This window comes from Calonectris borealis, chromosome 16 (assembly GCF_964195595.1).
Source record: "Calonectris borealis chromosome 16, bCalBor7.hap1.2, whole genome shotgun sequence".
Classification (NCBI taxonomy): domain Eukaryota; kingdom Metazoa; phylum Chordata; class Aves; order Procellariiformes; family Procellariidae; genus Calonectris; species Calonectris borealis.
Window position 1 is genome coordinate 18,060,946 of NC_134327.1, and position 22,475 is coordinate 18,083,420.

Genomic DNA, 22,475 nt, shown 5'->3' on the forward strand with positions numbered 1-22,475 from the left:
CATACATCACTGCTCTTCCCAGGCGGGATATGGTGGATACAGTCCCTCTCAGTCACTGACAGAGATCTAGTGGGTCACATTGTGCTGGGCTTCCCAGGACTGAAGAGCTAAGTGTATGTTAAGCATTTGCTCTGCAGGGGCAAGATTACTTGCTCTTCACACTGCAGCGCTCGCATAGTTTCACATGTGCACATGCATGTACTTGCACATATACACATGCACACATGTATAGGCACAGTGCTAGATGACAGAAAAGAATCAATCATTAAGTTTCAACACATCCATGCATGATGAGCTATTCCAGCCTTCTGGCAGGCCTTAATGCTTCTCTTGGCTTTATGCTTCACCAGCAGTGAGCATCACAGAAGGGAAACTGTACACATGTGAATTCTGGCAGTCAATGAAGGATAAACTTCCTTAAATTAAAATTAACTATCTTAGAAAAAGAAGTTCCAACTGCCACTGCTGCCCTCTCCTAGGGCTCATTACCTGCCTTCAGTCCTACCTCTCTGTCTCTATATAGTAAACACCTCCATGCCCCTGACTCACCCTGGGAAAAACAGATGGTTTGGACCATTCAGGCCAAGGCAGGTGGCTCTTGACCATGCTTGCCGAGTAGTTGCCGGTAGCTGGGCTGGCCCATGTGCTGGTTGTGCACTGTTACAACACAGATGGAGAAAATCCCGTTACTTAGCCCAACAGCTATTCCTCATCGTGTTTGGAGCAGAATCTCTGTAAGAGAGACCAGCTCTTCCTTCTGCACTTGTGGATCACTTACAGGCATGGTGTCAGGCCCAAGCTTCTAGAAAAGAGTTGTCTCAGCTATGCTGCTTATGGGTTATGGAGATTGTCACTGTTGGGTGCAGTGTGGGATAGCACAGGGTCAAATAGGCTGAGCAGCTAAGCTACACGTTTCCCAAACAGTAATACTTTGTTCTTGTGAGGATAGCAGACCAGGACAGTGGTGGAGCTTGTGCTCCACGGTTACACAGGACTCTCCGAAGTGTGCTAGCACCATTGTGCAGAGGAAGGAGGGAAGGGGCAGCATGTGTGATCAGTCCAAAGAGTGATAGTCTGGCAGGCACAAGCCATGCTACTTTTAAAACATGCAGTAATATGCATTTGATATTATAGAGCTAATTTTTAAAACAAGAATACTGGTGGTACTCTCAGACCAACTGTTTTATAAATTTAAACATATTGCACCTAAATGCCTGTTTTTCTCAAACTTAATTCATTAAAAATGAATGTTGCGCTTGTTGCGCTAATATTTTCTGTATAACTGCTTAGGCTGCAATTGTTCTGTATTATTATCCTTTTGTTGTATATTAACTGAAGCCCATTTTAACTTTTCTAATAGTTTTGGTTTAGACCTGCTGGCCTGCTTTACAGCCCAGAATATCCTACTTCCTTTTACAAAAAGTCTGGCATGTTGTTAACACTTTTACAATCTCCTGGGAACATCCTCTGACATAGTGACAGCCCACCTTGTTCCTGCCTACGTATCAGCATAGAAACTAGAGTTGCTCTCTTTTGCACTGTTACTAGCAGTTTCCCCATGGCTGTGTATTCATTGCTCCACACTGGGATCAGCAGCCTTTTAAGTCTGGATTTCTCCCTTTCAAACAGATGTTATGTATGCTGGAAGTAGTAGGCTCCTGATTATTTTTCAAATATCTTACCAGTACATGAGAGAGAGACAGCTGCTACTGCTCAATATGGAGCTGGGACCTTCTGTCTTGAGCATCTTCTGACAATCTTATGTCCTCTATGGCCTGCAACTGCTGCATCCTTGCCTACATGAGGGATGGGATTTATTTTGTTCTTTAACCACTATAAAAATGTGTTGAATGTAGACTGACCAGCCATGACTCTCCCATATCTGTAATTTCCCTTATAGCTATCTGAGGAGCCCTGAGGTCCAGGTAAGAGCTGGCCCGTGCTGGTTGTGCGCCTGCTCCTGCAGGCTGCCTGGCTGCGTTGTGCTGTGCTATGCCAAGTCTTTGCATCTCCTCTCGCTGTGTGGTGGGGCAGTGGGCTCTTCAGCTCAGCAGGTCTCGGGACTGAACATCTCTCGCCTGCTCACCCTGCAGCCAGCTGCTCTGTGCCCACTTCACTGCTGCAGTCGGCTTGGGTTATTCCACCTCCTTGTTCTTTACCTTCCTACCAGCACACTATGCTGTGTGTGCCAAGTCCCCTCCATAGTGCTGCTCCTTTCCCTCTTGCCCAAGGACACAAGGAACGTGCACTGGGCTCCTTGCAGCCCCTTTTAAGGTACGCAGAGGTGAGTTGACCTACCCCCCCTCAGTGTCAGCCTTGCAGTCTGCAGAGCTCCAGCCCAGACACAAGCTGCAGGCATGAGATCAGGGTAGGGATGGGCCCCTCCACCTGTGCAGGAGCCAGACCACCTCCCTGCCTGTGGTCTGGGGATTGGTGCTGTTGCCCTGGTCCCAGGGGCCATTTTGGGGACAGGTGGAAGCAGAGCGCAGTGGTACTTGGCTGACTCTGATGTGGTACACACTGTACTATATAGTTATGCTTAACCATTTAATGCCTTGACACTGATGCCTCCCCACTGCAAGGCTTTAACTCCACCAGCCCCACTATGACCTTTTAGATCTGAGGCTTATAAGTTTTTATCTGCTCTCCCACCTTTTTCTCACATGAGAGAGCAGAGCAATACAGTAATAAATGTTGTGTGGGTGTTTGGACTCGAATTCATTGCCTCCTCTGCTCACCACATCCTTCTATCGGCACAGTAATACTGATACAGTGGTGACGTCAGCTGCCATTTATCACTGTGTATTCCAATACAGTACAACTCTTGGTCGTGTACACGTAGGCTTTACTCTTACTCAGTGCTGATGAGATCCACCTGTTTTCCAGCTCTTGCGCATGCAGTGTCTGCAGTCGCAGTAATGATTTAGCCAGGCCAGCCATGGAAGTGTTGGAGGGCTGAAATGGACAGCTGAAAGGACGGGGCAAGGTAATGTCCATGTTTCCACCATTTTCCCTGCTGCCAGTTTGTTACTGCTTGATATCTGTGACTTCACTGTAAATCTTTCCTATAGCTGACGTGGCCCTTGTGCCCCTGCTGTCGTTGCTGTTGGCCTCTCTACAGCTAGAGAATCCTTCTGTCTCTCTGTTGCTTTAGCTTTGTGATTAGATGACAGTGTATATTGATGATTTTTTTTTTTCAAGAAGAAAGCTTGTTTTTGCATATAACTGATGGACTGAGGGACTTCCACCCTTTTTTGCTCGGGTGTAGCTATGACATGTATTTTTTCATGTTTGGAAATACCAGATTTTTTTTCTTCTATCTTACTTAAACAGAGTTCTTAATTAGTTTTTTTTTTTTGTAGAATTCTTGTAAGTGCATATATTTCCTGGAGTCACTTCAAATTGTAAGCATAGACTGCATCCATCTTTGGCAGCTTATAGCACAATATTTCCAGATCCTTAACAAAAATAATCTTCGTAAATGTCTGTGTCTGTATTGGTCCTATTTCCTATTCTCTGGTGTACTAAACCTTGTAGCATCATTTACACATGTGCACATCTATATGAATGGCTAATCAACTTTGTTACTGTGCTCTCACACACAGTTCCCTAAGATACTGCAGAGTTTGCAGCAATGGTGCTTAGCAGCTGTACAATGCTTGACATTTTATAAGAATTAAGTAACTGGGTTTCAAGGATGCATGAAGCTGTCTCGGGGTCCCCATTTCACAGACAGAGAAATTGAAATTAGGTGGTAGAAAGGACTTTTCTAATGCCAGACAGGGAATAAGTTCCTGCCTCTGCTCATTGCCCACCGCCATTCTTCCTTCCAAGTGAACAATCACATGAGCAGGGTGCTGACAGATGGAAGCAAATGGGAAGGGTGTAACAAATGGAAGGATGTAGGAAAGGTGGGAGTCTTAATCATAGACTGGGATTGAGGCTTGCAGAGTGCCTAACTGGAGGAAGCTTCAGAACAGGGGCTGCTATAAATCTCTGAAGCCATGAGGTCTTCTAGCCATCAAAGACCACAGAGAGACTGCTGCAGAGCTGCATCTTTCCTAGCTCTTCTGCACATATATCCATGCATCCATGTCTTGTCATCACAACCTGGAGCACAGCCAGGAGGTCAGAGACACATAGCACTGACACTTTCTATGGCACTCTCAGAGGTAGCGGTCCTTCCCCACCACACTGAGGTAGGAGAACTGTGTAAGAAGTGAAGGAGATAAGTGTTGGACTAATCTGTGGGCACTGGCAAGGGTAAGAGATGGGACAGTGAAAGTATTGTCTCCTTGCTTCCTCTGTGTTAGCAGATCCTACTGCTTTTCTGTCTTATTTTTGCTACTGTGCTCTTATTCAGGAAGCTTCCTTCTAGATTACAATCTTGTATTTAACCTCTCTCCAGGGTGTAATGGCAGCCTCTGATATCTCCATAAGGCATCTTCCCGATGAGCTACTTGGGCTGGTTGCTTTGACTTTCTTGTTCAGTCCTTCCTGTCCCATTGGATTGATGGTACTATTCTCTAACCCGAGGAAGGAAAACAGGGAAGGCACTTTATCGAAACCACAGTCCAGTAGCTAAAAGCAGCAAAGACTTCCCTTGCTCATTTAGGCAGGAATGGGAGTAAAATGAGGAGGCTACAGAAATATCATGAACGTGGAACACTGGGGGCACTGCCAGTTGGATTCTGAAACAAGCTGTGGGTCTGCAGAGCTGTCTGAGGGCCCAACCCTTCCTTCCTCTGCTGAAGAAGAGGCAGCAAGTTGCCTTTCTTGGCCTTACAGGGTGACCAAGACTGTGGAGCGTGACAGTCACAAAGCAAAGTGACACTGGGATGGGCTTCTGCAGCAGGGCACAGTACTAGATGGCACGAGTCCGTCCTGCAGTCCAGCGCGTGTGCTGGCTTACAGTCAGTGAGAAGGCACGAAGGCCTGCGGAGAAACAGCAGCAGCCCTGGGGACTGTGCATTCTCTCAGGGTGGGAACAGGCCCACCTGGGCAGGTTGTTGGCATCCTAAGCTGGGGGACCCCAAATATTCTGAGCCCAGCAACAATTGGTTCTAGGTATTTTGCAGGGAGAAGGACGATTTAAAAAGGCAGTGGGACAATCGCATGTATCATGTCTCTAGGGCTAGTGACCTCTAGGCCCCAGTGGCCCGTTCATTCGGCACAGCTCTTCTATTAAACGTGCTGCGAGGAACAGGGCCCTCAATGCTAGGAAGTCACGAGCAGATGCTGCATCAGCATCAGGAGGCTTCCCATCTTGAGGGCATCTGTTTTCATGGTGCAGCCAGTCTTAGCATGAAGTCGGGTGAGCAGGTTTCAGGTGGCAGGATAACAGGGTGCCTTCCTCAAAGGAATGAGAATTTGGAGGAGAGCAGTGGAAGGATGAGTGGGAGCACAAGGTGGGGTTAGACAGTGGGCTGTGTCTTAATAATCAGGGACTGCCCCACCAGAAGTAGTGGTGATGACAATAGTTATTATACAGAGGAAACTTGGAGAACTGGGACTACAGGGGTCAAGAAAAGGTGCTTCCTCAAGGAAATGTATGATGCAGAAAGAAGGGCTGGAGTGTGGGGAGAGTTTCTGTCCTGCCACTCGCAGCAGGCGAGGGAGACTAGCAGGGTGCCTGGGGCTCCTTGCTGAGCTGGAGCATATGCTTCATCTGCAGGATATGTTTGGCAGGAAAGGAGAGGCAGCAGCAGCATGGCTGCTCCCACCACAGGGCTGAGGTGCTGCAGCCATGAGGTGTTTGTGGCACCTCCTGAGTGAGCCTTGCTGATCTCATCTGGACACTGTGGTGCCTTGAGAGCAAGTCTCTCAGCTCATGTGGGGCTGCAGGGGCTTTTTGGTGGCTGCTAAATTTATTTTGCTTTCATTAGTTGAGTAAACCTGGGAAATTTTTAAACACCACAAATGTTCCCCAAGTGGGAGAGGCCTCACTGGCATTCTCTCTGCCGAGTGACTGTCTGGGTGTTTGTTGCTGGTGGTGGGGGAGGCACAGGCACCCCAGGACCTGGGTCCTGCACTGGGCCGGGGCAACCCCCGGTATCAATACAGGCTGGGGGATGAAGGGACTGAGAGCAGCCCCGCCGAGAAGGACTTGGGGGTACTGGCGGATGAAAAGCTGGACATGAGCCGGCAATGTGCGCTTGCAGCCCGGAAGGCCAACCACATCCTGGGCTGCATCAAAAGCAGCGTGGCCGGCAGGTCGAGGGAGGGGATTCTGCCCCTCTGCTCTGCTCCGGTGAGACCCCACCTTCAGTAACTGTGTCCAGCTCTGGGGTCCTCAGCAGAAGAAAGGCATGGACCTGCTGGAGCCGGTCCAGAGGAGGGTCACGAAAACGATCAGGGGGATGGAACGCCTCTCCTATGAGGAAAGGCTGAGAGAGTTGGGGTTGTTCAGCCTGGAGGAGAGAAGGCTTTGGGGAGACCTTATTGCGGCCTTCCAGTACTTAAAGGGGGCTTGTAAGAAAGATGGGGACAAACTTTTTAGCAGGGCCTGTTGCGACAGGAGAAGGGGGAATGGCTTTAAACTAAAAGGGAGTAGATTTAGACCAGATATGAGGAAGACATTTTTTACAATGAGGGTGGTGAAACACTGGAACAGGTTGCTCAGAGAGGTGGTAGATGCCCCATCCCTGGAAACATTCAAGGTCGGGTTGGATCTAGTTGAAGATGTCCCTGCTCATTGCAGGGGGGTTGGACTAGACGACCTTTAAAGGTCCCTTCCAACCCAAACGATTCTATGATTCCATGACCTGCACCAGGCCCTGCCAGGAGCTCTGGGTATCTTCTGGTGACTGCAGCTTACTGCCCAGTCTTCACCCATATCACTTTCACAAGTGCCTCTGCAATCTAGTGCAGGAGGTTTTGCAGAGCTCTGGGGCTCTGCAGAGACACTCCTGTGTGTCCAGTCACTGACAATGTTGCTGCTCTGTGGCATGACATGTGGGCCCTCCCTGCTATCCGTGCATCCTTGCAACTTGCTGCCAACAGAAGTATGTCCCAAAAATAATATAGGTTGCTTCTCCGAAGTCTTGTTCCCAGGCAGCCTAGCCCATTTCAGAATAGCTTGAGAAAACAGTGCTGAAATCTGTACTGGATATCAATAGCTAACACTCTGCAGAGAGCTTATTTTAAGTCTTTCTGAGCACATCTTTGTGTTTCGGTAAATGTTAAATTCTGTGAAAACACGGCCTTAATGTGTTATGTGGCTTGAGGGCCTGGTCTTGGAGCAGGGGCTGTGGGCTGAGCTGTGTGTGATGTATGGGATGCTGTTTCCTCATATTGTTGTAAACATCCTGCTGTCCTCTTCTCTGAACACTTTCCTGTAGGTTCTCTTCACCGAACTGCATCAGGACAGCTTTCCCCTGAAGTGAGTGCTGTACATCATTCTCTTTTTTGCCACATGGGAGGCTGTTATTTTTTGCCTGGTCTGCCTTCCTGGAGTCACTTATCTAGATATTCCATGCTTATTTAACCATGGGTAGGCCAAAACAATGAGTTCTCACAAGCCTTTCTCATACAGACCCACAGTGATATTCAGACTCTATTTGACTAATTCACTGTACAGATGTTTAAGCCACAGCAATGTCACTTCTCCTAGTTGCAAGCCATTTCTAGTTGCAGGAAACCAATGAAGAAGAAATGGGTTAGCACTTAACCCAATGCCTTCCTGTTGCATGGATAGACTGAGGCTGCAGTCACTTTGCTGCTTTCTCTTTGCACATGCTGCTGGCAAGGAGTAGAGATTTCACTGAACTGGTTTATGGCCAGTTGGCAGGGCTGTTCATCGTCCCCCCCTTAGCCTGTGGCGCAGATAGATACAGGAGAGCTTAGATGACTTGCCTAAATTAGGCACTTTAATCTTGCTTTCATTTAAATGTCTAAAAGTAATTCCACCTCAATCGTCAATGTATGAGTAGATGGCTGAGCTGAACTTTTAATTGGTTGGTTGTTTTTTTTTTTTCTTTTTTTTTCCCAGGACATCCGGTCAGAACCAACATGAGGAACAAACTGTGGCTCCAGAGTATTTCCTTCTTCCTTTTATTCCAGTACAGTAAGTTCCCAGATATGTCTTCTGGGCTGTACACCCACAGGATTTATCTTGGTGGCTGTTGATGCAGGCTCTGCTGAGATGTGCATGGCACAAGGTTGCCATGGGACAGCAAGCACAAGATAGGGTACTAGGGGAGAAGGTTCCATGGGATAACAAGTTATGGAAGAGGCTCCATGGGCAGTGGAGGACAGACACAAGAAGGTACACAGCTGGGCAGAGCTCAGCCAGACTGCATAGCACTCCGGGGACCAGCACCAGTGGGAAGAGTGCAGAGGTAGTGCCTGCCTTGAGTTGAAATGTCTCCTGTTGACATTAGAGTAGGATTTCCCCCCCAAAAAAACCCCTTTGCCATAGGAAAGGTTCTGGTGGCCAAGACCAGGATATCCCTAGGGCTTCTGGCTGCTGCTGGCAGGCCAGCCAGGGACAGTGGAGTGAACCTCTCCTAATCTAAGCCCGTTTGCTCAGGACTGCGCTGTGCAGTCACTCACCCTTTCTTGCTGGTTCCTACCTACCATGCAAGCTTCAGCTGACTCAGAGCTGACTTTCTGAACAGGTCAGCTGGATAGAAAAGGGCAAGCGACAACAGTGTCTGCAGGGAACAGGTGCAAGTTTAGCATTTTACATGCTGCTTCTAGGCAGAGCATTGGACCTGCTCCAAACCTAAATTAGCAGAAAAGACAAATTCAGAGTTGTATCTTCCTGCCATACAAGACCATTGTGATGTCTGGTCTGAGTTTTGTGTATCACAAGCCAGGGAATTACCCTGTACTAACTTCAGTTTGGACCAAATTAGATCTTACTGTTAAAAGTATTTGATTTTTGTTTCTGAAGCTTGCCAAGGATAGACAATTTATCCTAGATCTAACTGGGTTTAGGATACTTAATTATTCCCTTAGCAGTAAAAAGCTGTCTGCCTCTTAATTTTGTTAACAGATTCTTGCCCAAAGATACACTTGCAGCTTACCAGCTACCTAGGAATAATAGTCCATTTGGCTGATTAACATAATAGCATAGAAGAATGCTAATTAGCAATGCTTATTTGCTTATTAATATTTGCTGCCCTCTCTAAAGGAAAGCAAAGGTTTTATAACCCTGTTTTTGTAGGAGAGTAAAGTTAGGCTAAGGGTGAAAAAGTATGTTGTTCCGGACTCCGGAACAAGCAGTGCTTGTACCAGGGCCCTACTGAGGCCTCAAAATGAAAAGTTAAAACTTAATGAAAATTTTAGAACAAAACCCTGAAGTCAGTGTGAAATTAAAAAGTCAAAATGAAACAAAGTGACAACCACATAATTTGAATAACTTTAATAAAGCATATGTACACCCTTGGGGCCAGCCTGTTGCAAGCATCCCCAAACTTCTGTCGCCATCCTGACTCTTTGCAGGGGGCCTTGTACACAAATCTCTGCTGCCCAGACCTCATATTGGGAGAGCAGTGTGTGCTCTGATGCAACAGGACTAGAAAGAAACTTCAGTGATGAGTGAAGTCAGTGGGAAAAGTTGGACTTTGTTTTCCTTTGAACTTACTCTGGCTTAGAATTAGGCTGCACCCTCCACTGGACATGCCTGATGTGCATTGTGACAGTAAATGCAGAGACAACTTGTTTGTGAGGACTGTCATTTGATCTGGAGGGTGGAACAGATGTTTCTGGTCCATCAATGCACACATTGCTTGCATTCCATGTTGATTGTTCTCTGCATACAGCATTCTCTTTAACTGTAAAATCAGGCATTGTGGTTGTTGAGCATATCATGTAGGCCTGCCTTCATCTTATGCAAACAACTCTTCTGAACGTAAAGCATGTTCAACAAAGGGAAGGTAGGAAGCAGGGAGTGCAACTTCTCTAACCAGGCAAGCAGCAGAATGACAAAGGGAGGTGAACTCACAGCATGATTAGCATCAGAGGATGTGGGTGCCTGATGGCTGTGAAGTAATGTGTTCCCATTAGGCTGGGGGCAGTCCTGATGGTAAGGGAGGACCCATGCATGATTTAAGCATGGATGTAACAACCTTGAGATCTTCCCCTAGATGATGACAATTTTATTCCCATCAAAAAGGGGTAGTACTGTACATGTAAGAGAGGAATAGTCATTGTAGTAGGCATGGTTTGCACCAGCATATCATGCTGTATCTCCTACAGGCCTTTCCTCGCTCAGTTATTCCTAATGTAATAGCGGTGGCTCTTGTCAGCCCAAGGTACTGTCAGAAGAGGACTCACCAATGCAGACATTTCTCACTGTACTGCCATCTTCCCTGCCTTGAAATCCAGGGAGATAACTTAAGTGTGTTATGCATAGAACAACAGTGTTTTTGTACAGCACATATCAGATGCTGGTATGTGAGTAGAGCTCCTGCAGAACAATTAGAAGAGCATAAATGCTGCTTTGTAACCACTTTCAAATCATCTAATTTTCTTAATGACCAGGGTAAATTCTACAATTGCCTCTCAAGTTCTCTTTAGAAGTCTGTTTCAGTTGAAGTGATTAATAAATTGTGCCTATCACTTTAGTATCAGAATGATTTATGGAAATTATAGTAACTACAAATTTGCAATATTTTTTTGCCAAAATTCCATGAAAAGCATATTCTGAGCCTCTGGAGCTGGACATGAAAAGTATTGATGCTGCAGATATCAAGCTGTAGAAAATAGTAAGCAGAGAGAATGGTAAAGAAAAAATTACTAAAATACCACTTTTTTTAAATGTGCAAAGTGCCATATAGATGTCATAAAACGAAAACTAGACTAGCAAAGAACAGTACTCAATTTAGGAAATGGTATCATTAAAATGTTTGAATATGCTACTGTTTCTGATTGTGTAATCATGCCTCTTTTATGTGCTAAATAAGCTAGGACTCTTGCAGAAATAATATGTGACTCTGCTATAGTGACTGTATAAGAGGGGACAGAGATAAGTTTGAAAATTCAGTCACAATTTGGGCATTTCTTGGTATTTTGGCATGCCATTTGCTGCCACAGCATTTTTAATAGATTTTTGTTTGACGCTTATCTTGCTGTCAATGACTTGCCTCTCTGTAGAGATGGAACACATCTTATGCTCCAAGACTGGAGACTTTCGGCGGGGCTGGCATGGAGTGGTCTGTTCCTTTCAGATTTAGTGGAAGCCCTGAGGACTGTGGATGTTGATATAAAGTTCTGCTTGCTTCATCATAGAAGTTGATATTGTGTTTTCTCTTTCCAAATCTACAGCTACGTGTTGTGAAAACCTCACTTGTTTTGTGGACTATGTACAGACCCTGTCGTGTATCCTGAGAAATGACTTGGGCGCCAGTTCATATAACCTCACTGCAACATGGTACGTCTCAGTAGGATGAGCAAAGTGCAGTCAGCAGGAACTTCCAATGCAGCCATGGCACAGCGGTGTCCTTCTGTCCTCTTTGTTAGGTAGAATTCTTGTTCTTGTTGCCATGTTGTTTTTTACTTAGTACTTCACACTCCAGTTATCAACTGGCTTCTCCCCTAGTGAAGGATCCCTGGTTCCTGTGTCCACTGACTGCACTGCTTGCCACTGACTGCTACATTGACTCTGGCTTCCGTGGCATTGTTTTCTCTCCTGCCCTGGGAATACCTTGCCCTTTGCTGCTGTTAACAATGGACTTTCACTCGTGTGCTGGCAGGGCTCATGCAGCTTGTCCAAGCCCTGTATGGCTGCTGTTCTGCCCCAGCAAGGAAGTGGGTGCCGTCGTGGGCTGTGCAGCCCTGGTGAGCACCTTTCCTTTCCACAAACACTTCAGCATCACTTTCCTACTTCTCTCAAAGATGCTAAGCTGAGCAAGTAGAATGGGAAAAAAAATCTGTCAAAGTTCAAAGATAAATTTTTATTTGAACATGTTGCCTCTTTTTTTTTTTCTTATTTATTTCTATGCCTGGTGGTTCAGCAACAGATTAGTCCAACTACAGCCTGTGGTAGATGTGGACTTGTTTGTTTGTTTTGGTGGTTTTAGGGTTCCTGAGGAAGATCCAGAAAATACTGTGGCCGCCTGCAGTCTCTTGCAATTGTCCAGGAATACCAGTCACACACAGTACATGTGTACTGTGGACATGACTGAACTCCTGGCCGATATCAAAGTCCAGGTGGATGTTACAGAGATAGCTGATAGGCAGCACGTGATTTCCAAAGGCTTTTATATGGCAGAGAACAGTAAGTACAAAAATGGTGGATTTGATAAATACTGTCTGACCTTATGTCTATCTGCTAGGATAGTCTGGGCAAGGAGGGCACATGGCAGCCAGTGGTGGGGGGCTATGTTTGGTATGCACTCGTCTACGCAGAGCACTGTGCTCTTTTTGTTGCTACTGTAAACTACAGAAACATTTATGCTTGAGGCTGAGCTTAGAGCTGGTTTGGCCCCAGCCTTTTCATTCCTTTTGCCCATGAAGCAGTAGGTGATAAATTTCCACCTTAGACCAGTCTCATACCTAGACTATGCAAGTGTTTGTTCTTGGCTAGGATCTAAAGAGCAGTTGGAATTGCTTTAATTGCAAATGCTACAAATATCCTCACAGGAGTCCCAGGAGGCTTTTGCAGTGGACACCTGAACAAACATGACATTGTTGTGGCTGGCACAAGCTGTCCCAGACACAATGGAGATGGCACTTTCCCTTTCTGGGGCAATTCTTAACCATCTCTTCTGCATGACGAGGAAGACTGGGTGCAATCATATAGTTGACTTGGTGGAATGCTGATGTGTTCTGAGCTGTGCAGCAAACTGCGAAGAAAAGGGGTGGTTAGCCAGGCAGACAGGTACCATGCAGGCACATGAAAAAGGATTTTTCTGCTTTGATTCTTCTGAAATTAAACTTTACATGAGAAGTGTCATCTTTTTGACAAATGCCATAACATTTTAGGAAAGCCCCTTGCCCCCCACTGACAGACTATAGATTGGGGTAGTGGTGCTTTGCATGTCTCCTAGATGTCCCCATACAGAGGCATCATAGCTCAGTGACAGACCCTGCAGACTAGTGCTGGAGTTTATGTATTACTGCTTTTCAATATATGAAAACACCCTGCAGGGGATACAAAAGCTTGCCTTTTAGGCACATATGACACAGGAATTTGCACTGGGTTTATGCAGTGTCCACTAGCCTCAGCCTTTCATGATGCCTCTGTTACATTGAGGGGTATTTCCCTAACTGTGCAAGTGACCATGACTGCAGAGAGTCCTCGTATGTCATGAGAAGAACAAGGTGCTCTACTCTTTACATGTCCCAGGAGGTATTAGCCCCTTGTGCTATCTTCTTCTGCTCCTTAGGTGATGAGGGGGCTCAGAGACAGGCAGAAGGCATATTCAGAGAAATGTGGGCCTGACTTCACTATGCTGCTGAGGTGTGAGGTTCTGTGTATGGCTCAGGACTGCTCAGCCTCAGAGGCAGGAATGTTGTAGATGCTGTCCTGTGTAGGAGGGCCCACCCCTACCAGGGCAGTTTAGCTCCCTACTTGCTCTGCATTGCTGATACCGTGCTGGGCCACCTCTTGTCTGCAGTAATGCTATGAAGGGTAACACCATCCTGTCTTCCAGTCAAACCACAGCCTCCGTTCAATCTGACTGCTGTGTTCTCAGAGGGTTACAATATTTCTTGGGAAACCATCTACCAGAACTCTCCTTTCTACTTTTTGGATGAGGAGCTGGAATATCAGCTGCGTTATAAGAGAAGGACCGACACCTGGGAGGTAAGTGAGATGTCAGTTTACCATCAAGTAGGATGTACCAGCAAAGAGGAGGCCAGCACAACCACGACAGGAGCGCTGGTGAAGAAGAAGGGTTTTCATAGTTTAGAAAAGGTGTCTCTTTGCTCGCCTGGACTGACAACAGGCAAAACCGAAAAAAGAATTGAGAGGAGAAGCTGCTTGAGAAGTACTGGATCCTGTGGGGAAGGCTGATAGTTCATTTGCTTCTCATGCTGTCCTGCATGGCAGGATCCCCTAGGGCCCCATGCAGCTACTTGCATGGCCTTGCAGAAACAACGTGAAAGCAGAGGAGATTACTTTGCAGGGCTCCTCACTGTGCAGCAGTGAGGGTAAGGTGGGAGCAGTCACTCCAGTCCTGAGTGTTTTGGTGTTCAATCATTCACAGACTCAGAAGACTAAAGCTGTCCATGAAGATAAACGGACACTTGTGATCCTGCCATGGGAACTCCAGGCGAACACTGAGTATGAGTTCCAAGTGAGAGCCAGACCCCGAGAAGACACTAGCTACCATGGATTTTGGAGTGAATGGAGTCCTTTGCTGACACTGAAAACCAGCCCTGCCGGTACATACTACCAGCTCTTGTTGCCCTTCCAGTTGGTCCAATGTCAGAGAATGCTTCCAGAACTCTAATCAAACCTAATTAATTAGAACAAATTCTAAATAGTCTAGTAAAGAGAGGCATGTTTGGCTTGCTTACTGAGTACATGAACCCCAGGCCTGGGCTGATATGGCTGTCTGTATTGACCTTCTCATTGTGCTGCAAAGCCCATCTTACAGCATAGCCCATGGGAAGAGGGTTTGGTGGGGTTGGCTGTAGGTTTGGGTGCCACAGCAGGAGTGCAGCCTCTAGCTTCCTTTCCAGTGTCAAACAACCAGGGTCCTGCTTGCAGCTTTCAGAAATGGGGGAGATCTAATAGAGGTGTTTCCACTACTGGGGCTTAAAATTGCCTTCAGCTGAGGGGAGAGGGGAGCCTGCTCTCAGGGCTAAGTTCTGTGTCTGGACTCTGATGTTTGGTCATACTGCACATGGGTGTTTCGTTTGGTAGCCACCACTCTCACTCCACAGGGAGTGCACAGTATCTTATGCGCAGAAGTACACTGGTGCTTGTCATGGTGGAACAGAGGCTAGGAAAATAGGGAGTCTTTGCTCAAATAGAGCAGGGCAGGGTGACTGTGGTCAACGTCAGCAGCATGTGCTGAGCTTCCCTGCTCTCACTGATCTGCAGCTCAAACTGAAGTATTACATGGTGCTGTGCAGCAGGGTCAGGCTTCATTTGCTAAGGGTTATCTGAGTTCTGGGTCTCAAAGGTGCTCCTTTCCAGCACAGGCAGAGAGCAGCCAACAAGCATTCACCTAGTCAACACCTTTTCTTTACATGTCTCTGGCCAGCTGCACTCTCTTTTCACTTCATGGATCATCTGTGGAGGACTTGCTAAACGAGGAGGAGTCAGAAACACCATGGGTCTTTATAGCAGGGAGCTGTCCTGCCCCAAGCATGTTGGCTGTCGGTCTGTGGTGCAGCCAGGCCATAGGGCAGCTGATACACTGCTCCCTTCATTAATGCAGTCTTCTCTGAGCATCCTCCTTCAGACCTCACGTCTGGAGTGCTGGGCCCCAGGTGACAGCCCCAGTGTCCCTAACAGAATGTCTGGGGTAGAAATTGAGGGTGTCTCCTCACTATCTCCTGCTTATTGACCAGGGTAGAAATGCAAGGTGAGCCTGAATGATCCTGTCTCTTTCTCCAGCAGTGACACAGACAGCAGGCATGGGATGGCTGCTGTTGTTTGGTGTTGTCGTGGCAATCACTGCCTCAATCACAACCTTTCTGGCCAAACAGCGGAGGTAAGAATGCTTCAGGAAGCTGGAGTAAATGCTCATATTCTATCTTGTTAAAGATGGGGTGTTCACATGCAGCCTTCCTTGCATCTTGTATATCCATGCACAGACACAGCTATGGGCCTGTGAGGGCCAGCAAAGTATGGTCTCCAGCTGGTGTGCTGCCAAGAGTGCCTTGCTTTTCTCTGGGGCTCTGCTGCCATTCAGCTGGTTGGGACAAGACAGTGGCACATGGGGACTGAGCAGAGGCCACTCAGCCTCCTGGGCTCTTCTCCTGGTCCTGTCTGTGCTCTGCAGTTGCCACATGGGAGCAGGAGCCAGGCTGGCCTGCCCCTTTCCAAAGCTGGCTGGGGGCCTCTCTCCTTTTTGGAGCCCTTGCAGAGGGATGGGTTGCACACTGCCACAGAGGAGGGTGCCGGGCTGGTGCAGCAACTGGGCTGGCACAGCCCACAGCCACAGAAAAAGTGCATAGGGCAGAGTCCTGGCCTGCAGGTGCAGACCACGAGCCAGCCCAGCCTGAGGGGAAAATGCATTTCCAGCACTTGGTGCTTTTCCAGGAAGGAAAAAATTGGAACCTCTTTCCTTAGCGTGAATATTGTGTGCACAAGTCCTGAGGGCTGAGACCCCACCTCCTGTGAGGCTCACAAGAAAGGCCATTAGATGGCTCTGACAGCACAAGACATCCTTGGATCCTCAGCCACTTGCTAACTTGTGAGGCTGAGCAGGTGATTTCAGCTGCTTGAATTGGATCTGGAGATGCTTTGCTTTGCATCTGTAATGTGTGCTTAACCCCAAAGCCTTTCTCTTTTCTCTTCCAGCTTATGGAAAAAGATGGCTTGCATCCCAGACCCTGCTCCCTTTTTCAAACCTCTTTACCTGGTGCATAATGGAGATTTCAAGGTATAAATGGGCTACACAAGCAAGTGGAGCACATGATAAAGTCGAACTAAAAGGCTCATCATGCTATCTTGGGCAAGGGATTCTCATTAGGGCAGTGGGAGGGGGAATTTATCTCAAGGGAATGACAAACGGCTCCAGATATAAGGACCAGAGCTCTCCAGCGTCTATTCTGTGCCACAAAGGCCTTTATGTCACGTCTGTGCTGCTTATTCCCTGTAGGTGCTGTCTCAGTGGGTGAGCTGAGCTCATATGTGATCTGTGAAGCCTGGGAACCTGAAGGGAGCGGACAAAGGGATACCAGGACAGTAACTGGGACTTCTCCAAAGCTCCAGTCCCATGCTGCCAGCAGGGCCATGGAACAGACTTCATTGTAGAGCCAGATCTCCCACTCCAGCCTCTGCAGTGACACAAGCTCAACTTTAAGCCTTGTAGTTCTCTTTGAAGAGTCACTCATACAGACAATAGCTATGCATATCATGCTGGAAAGAAGGCTAGAGCTTTGGGGGCAAATAACTGCTGTGTGATAGTACAGTGCAGCTGCCTCCCTATGAAGGAAGTGTCTTTGAGTAACTTTGCCTAGCCCTCCCAAATTCTCTTCTCATTTAACACAGCCAAACTTGCTCATGTGACAAAATGGCTTGCAAAGACTGCAGAGTTTGCTGGAGTTCTCAGGATACAAAAATAAAAGAACATTGACCATCCATAAATAATGGTCATATTAAGCTGAAGAGCAGCTCACAATGCCATTATCAAACTGTAAAAGTGCTGGCATGTGAGTGCAGACATCAATGCCTCTTTCTGAACAAGTTCCTGTTGTTACAGCAGCACTGATCAGAGACCCTTCAGTGTCTGCTTTTTGTTTCTGCTTTTTCTTAGACCCTCTGGGAGATGGATGCCAGCTGGGCCCTAATGGTCTTCATGTACTTTCCCACTGCGTCATGGCTGACGTTTGCAATTAGGTTAAGCAAGTAGTCTTGGATGGGTGCCATTCAAGCTGAAGCCTGCAGTTACTGTCTCACTTCCTTCCTGCCTTCCTCTTTCAGCCCTATTACGGCTTCTCATATCTGCACCAGAGGTGTACTTGCATCCTCTTGGGAGGCAGGTGGCACTGGTTGCTCTCAGGGAAAGAAACTAGGACCAGGTGGACTCAGTGTGGGAATTCCTGAGAGTCACGGGTTAGTGCTCACAGTGAAAGTGAAAGCACCCTGCACGCCAAGAGCCGTGCTCCTCTCAGGGTGAAGCCATGGCGTTCTCTGTTCTGTGGGAATTACATTCCTGCTAGCTTCTAGTTAGGCTGTTCAGTGCTGCTGGGAAGGGAATGAGCCTCAGTTGCTAAAGCTGAGTTACTTCATAATAGATTTGCAGATTAAAGCAGCAGTTGCCCACACAGCCACAGCACAAGATGCACAGGGAGGGGGTGTCAAGAGGATGTGGTGACATCACTAATATGTGAACAGACTTGTCATTCTCGGCTGGCAAGAAACCAATTGATATAGGGCTTATTCAACTGCATCCTGCCTGTATCAAAGCAAGTGGTTAGGTTACGTCTGTGAATAATGATCAGTAAATTACAATAGTAATGCTCTGAAGACAACAGTCCTGGATTGGGTAGGAAGCAGTGAAAATGTTAGAAGAAAAGTTAAGACATAAAAAGAGAAGGGAAAGCAGAGGAACATTGTTTACTCTTGTGTGTACATGGGTCCTTAGATTCATGTTGAGCGGAAATTTGCAAAGAACTGTCAAGAGGGAATAGGAAATATTCTGCCTGCTCAATTCTAAGAAAGGGATTTCCTGCTGTTTCTTCAAATAGCCTTTTGCACCTTAGGTGCCTTTCCGTCCATTACAGCTGTAATAATAAGCTCTTTGTAGGTAAGGTTAAAAATAAATTAAAATAGACTTGGCGCTTCCTGCTGTAATGCAGATTTTTCCATGCTCTGTGTCAGAGGGTAATAAGCTGTATCAAGCCGTTCTCTTCCCAAATACTTTGCTCATGTCTAGTTATGCTGAGTGCAGTTTGGGACAGGAGGCCGATACGATTAAGGCAGTCTGACAGCTGTGGCAACACCCAGCTCTCACGCAGCATTCTGTCAGAAGCCTTCACGGTGTTTAAGCTCACCTATTTTATACACAGCAGAAAGTGGTGCACTTAGAAGAGCCTTGACACAGCTCGGCCATTAGGCAAGTGTCAGACAGGGAGCAGAACCAAGTCTTGAGTCTGTGCTGTGCCCAGCCTCTGGGCTGCAGAATCCTCTAGTAGGACTCACTGGCATTCATTAGTGGCATATGCCTGAAGTTTGCTGTCATCTGAGTGTCTGATTCAGTGACTTCTTCAAAAAGAACAGAAACTTTTACTTTGTTCTTAGATCAGAGAAACCCAGAGGTGTCTTTACTCCCAGATGTGACTGAATGCAAGGGGCTCATGATCTAGAGATAATGCATGGCACAGGGCAGAATGTAATACTAATGGTGATACAGAAGGGCAAGATTCAATGTGTGGCACTCCCTAATAATCTGAGTAAGTGTTATCTGCAGCAGGCGGTGGCTACAGCTCTTTGAGGTCCCCATCCCCTGCCTACCCCTGCTTCCTTCTTGTCATTGTGAGAGAAAAGGCTGGTCTGGCACATGGTTGCATACAGAAGATTGGGAGGAGCCTTGCCCTGACCCCCTTCCCAGAGAACTGAGGTGAGGGAAGTGACAGAGCAGGGCTATGTGTGTGTGTTGGGTAAAGATGCAGCACATAGGGGGAGAAGCTGACCATCCTTCCTGAGAGAAGCAGTGTCCAGGACAAGAGGGCAGGGGGGACTTGGTGGCTTGGGAGGGGACCTCTGGCTAATTCACAAAGGAATGCTGCTATGGGCAGTGACATTCTTTGCAGCATAGAGAAAACTGCAAAGCCATGCAAACCTCTCAGAGCTAATTATTTTCAATTACTTGAGCCAATTCTCCTGGAGCTGCCTGTGTCTGGTAATAACAGCATCTCATACTCTGTTATTTTGGAGGAGTCAGTGATTTTAAAGTTTGACTTTGCCTCTAAAAGGGTAAGAACTTTGGTCACTTCTGTGAAACCTCAAACCTGATGATACTGACCTCTCTCTCTCTCTCTCTCCTCCCCCACCCCCCACCCCATACATCCTTTTATGCAGAAGTGGGTTGGTATATCCCATACAAAAATGACCTTTGATTTCTTTGAATGGGGAATGGTCCTTCCAGAAGTCCTAGAAGTTTACACCATGCGTCCTTCCAACAGCACCTCACGGGAGGAGCTGCATGAGCTGAGAAAAGATCTGCCTTGCAAACCTTGTGTGTCTTGCCTAACTGCCCAAGGTCAGGATAGCGAGTCCTTGCTGTCTAGTGTGAACAGTAACAGTGGGACTCAGGACCGGTCATACGGGCATTTGTCCATTGATACTGTGACTGTGGCTGATGAATTTACACCTTGTAACTGCCAGTACAACTGTAACCGTCTGTACAGGGGACATGAGCATACTAGTGAGGAAGATAGTAGCGCTGGAGAAACCAGTTACCCCAAGGTTAACGTTGATGATGAAGACAGAAGGATATCCAGTGACTTGCATCTGGCTGACCTGAGCACACAGGACAAAATACTTGCTTCAGGCTCTGTGTCCACAGACCACCTGAGGAGTACAAGTGTCCCAGCCCACCAGCAAGTAAAAAGCGCTTTGGAAGGAGGGATGGGGAGCATCCTAGAAGCCCTTTGTTTGCAGCCTAATCAGTGGGATTTGGAAAATCCAGCTTCTCTACCTTCTCCTGCTGGTGAAAGTGTTTCCTACAGTGAAGGCTCCTATGACTTCTTCCCTCACATTGCAAGGCCTGGTGACAGTTACCCTATGATCTGCGTAGATTTGGACACTATTGACAGTGGCTTTGTGGATTCGGACTGTGGGAGTCCACTTGACTGTGAATTTGAGCAAAACAGTCAGACCAACTGTGGGTCCATTCCTCTTGAGCAGGAAGGGGAGGACTTTCCACGGAGCTATGTGAAGCAGTGGGTCTCCTGTCGCTCTGACAGCCCTGTCAATGGGACACAGACAAACTAAGGACTTGATATTACTTTGCAGAGTGTAGGACCTTTTCCATACTGTGCCAGGAGCAAAGCGTTAGCAAAATTCAGAAGAGAAACAAAGTTTACTTTGTGTAAGCTCTATTGCAAACAACTGAAAACTGTTAGGTCCATAGAAATACATGCCTATTTCCATTGCCACTTATCCTGTTATCCTGTTAATGTCTCAAACTTGACATGATTTTTTTTTTTTTTTTAAGAATCCTAGGTCAAAGCCCCTTATAATGGCAGAAAAGCTACTGTACCTTTAGCTTATGTAGGTGTGCAAATTTTTTTGACAGAAGCCTTATAAAGAGTACAAAACTTTAAATTATTTTCCCTGGTATTCTCACATGACTTGAGAGTTTGGATGTACATGGAATCTTAGAAGCATAACCCGTGGCAAGCATGTTTGTTACATTAAAGTTCCCCTACCCTTTCCAAACAACACAGGTGGTGTTACTTTTCCTACTAATATCTTTGGCTCTTTAAACCCAGCTGTAATAGTTTTTTAATTATGGAGGGTCCCAGCCCTGCCCATGGGGTATGATCAAAAACAACTCTCATATAATCATTACAGAACTGTGTGTCCAAGAGACCAAATGCAACTCAGATTTCAGAAAGACTTTGCCTTTCCAGGTGGAGTCTACAAAAGAAAAGTCCTCAAAACACATATAATTCTAGACAAACTCTTGCTACCAGGGCTTTCTACTGAATCAGCATCTCTCCCAGCATTTTCCAAGAACATTAACTGAAACATTGGGCAGCTTTTAGAACTATGCAGAAATTTCAGAAATGTTGCCCTACCTGGATGTGCCTGCAACTCCATCTTCTGCCTTGGACCTGGTCTGCTGCAGTTAACAGGTCAGTAGCACAAAGTTTGAGCAATTTCTGCTAGCTAATAAAACCAGCCATGAAACTGCTATTTGCACCGTAACTGTGAATATGTTTTCCTCGGATATCTCTGTATCTCTGTTTTGTTTAGGATAATTGTCTTAAAAAATTACTATAATACTGATATTGAATGTGAAGACACATCTTATGTAGGCACAGTGCTACTAACCCATGGGCTGCTTGGCTCCAGAAGATTTTATACTGAGAGAACCTTTGTGGTGAATGATATGTTTCCAGTGCAGTAATAATCTGTTGTGGCTGTGATACCAATAAACTCTCTTCCCTCTCCCCCATCTCTTAACAAAGACTTTAGCCAATCTCAAAGCTCCCTAAACAAGAGGGAGCATTGTAATGAAGAGAAGCTGTTTCTTTCACAGGTGAGTGCTGGGAGGGTTTTTCTATGCATCCACATCCCTGGTTTTATTGTTCAGTACAGCTGTGGTCTCTGCTACATTGATTTTGAACCTACAGGGCTTAGCTTTGCCCATGTTGTTACTACTCCCTCAATACACCCCTAGCTCAGGGGCTTCCTGGGCACTGCTCCAAGAAATCAGGTTTTTTGGTTCCTCCCCTCCTTATTTTCCATTTTTCTTGTCATCTTCTGTGGTAAGTTGTGGGAGGTATTGTCTTAGCGTGCTTATGCATCCTCCCTGCTGTGCTGCAAGTACCCTGCACGCCCTCCACGAGGCAGCAGAGGATCGAGCCAGCTCCACTTCCTTGTTGGTGAGCTGAGCCTGCCCCGCACTGTCCTGCAAGGTCTGCTTGCATCCTGCTTACGTCTATGCGAATGTGTACTGGGCAGAAGCATCGCTGATGGCCTGTAACACCGTCTTCTGTAGCTTCATCTTACAGCTATTTGCACTTCAGAAACTACATTGGTAACTGGCCCCAGGCTGCTTCAGGGAGGAGGGGAAACTTGCCTATCTTTCTAGGGCCCTTTTACATCTCAGTTCTGCATGCTCCTTGTTGCTGTTAGTATCATTGGCCCCAGAACTGCTGAAGGAGCTGTTTCG

At 46.8% G+C, this 22,475-nt stretch overlaps 1 protein-coding gene across 1 annotated transcript; it reads left to right on the plus strand.

The window, feature by feature from the left end:
* Positions 1-2,734: 2,734 nt before the first annotated feature.
* Positions 2,735-21,755, plus strand: IL21R (interleukin 21 receptor). Its single transcript, XM_075165649.1, has 9 exons — positions 2,735-2,986; positions 7,991-8,065; positions 11,272-11,377; positions 12,027-12,223; positions 13,602-13,753; positions 14,157-14,334; positions 15,518-15,614; positions 16,427-16,508; positions 19,652-21,755. Exons 2-9 carry the CDS (start codon positions 8,011-8,013, stop codon positions 20,564-20,566), a joined length of 1,782 nt encoding a protein of 593 aa, XP_075021750.1. The 5' UTR covers positions 2,735-2,986; positions 7,991-8,010; the 3' UTR covers positions 20,567-21,755.
* Positions 21,756-22,475: the final 720 nt, after the last annotated feature.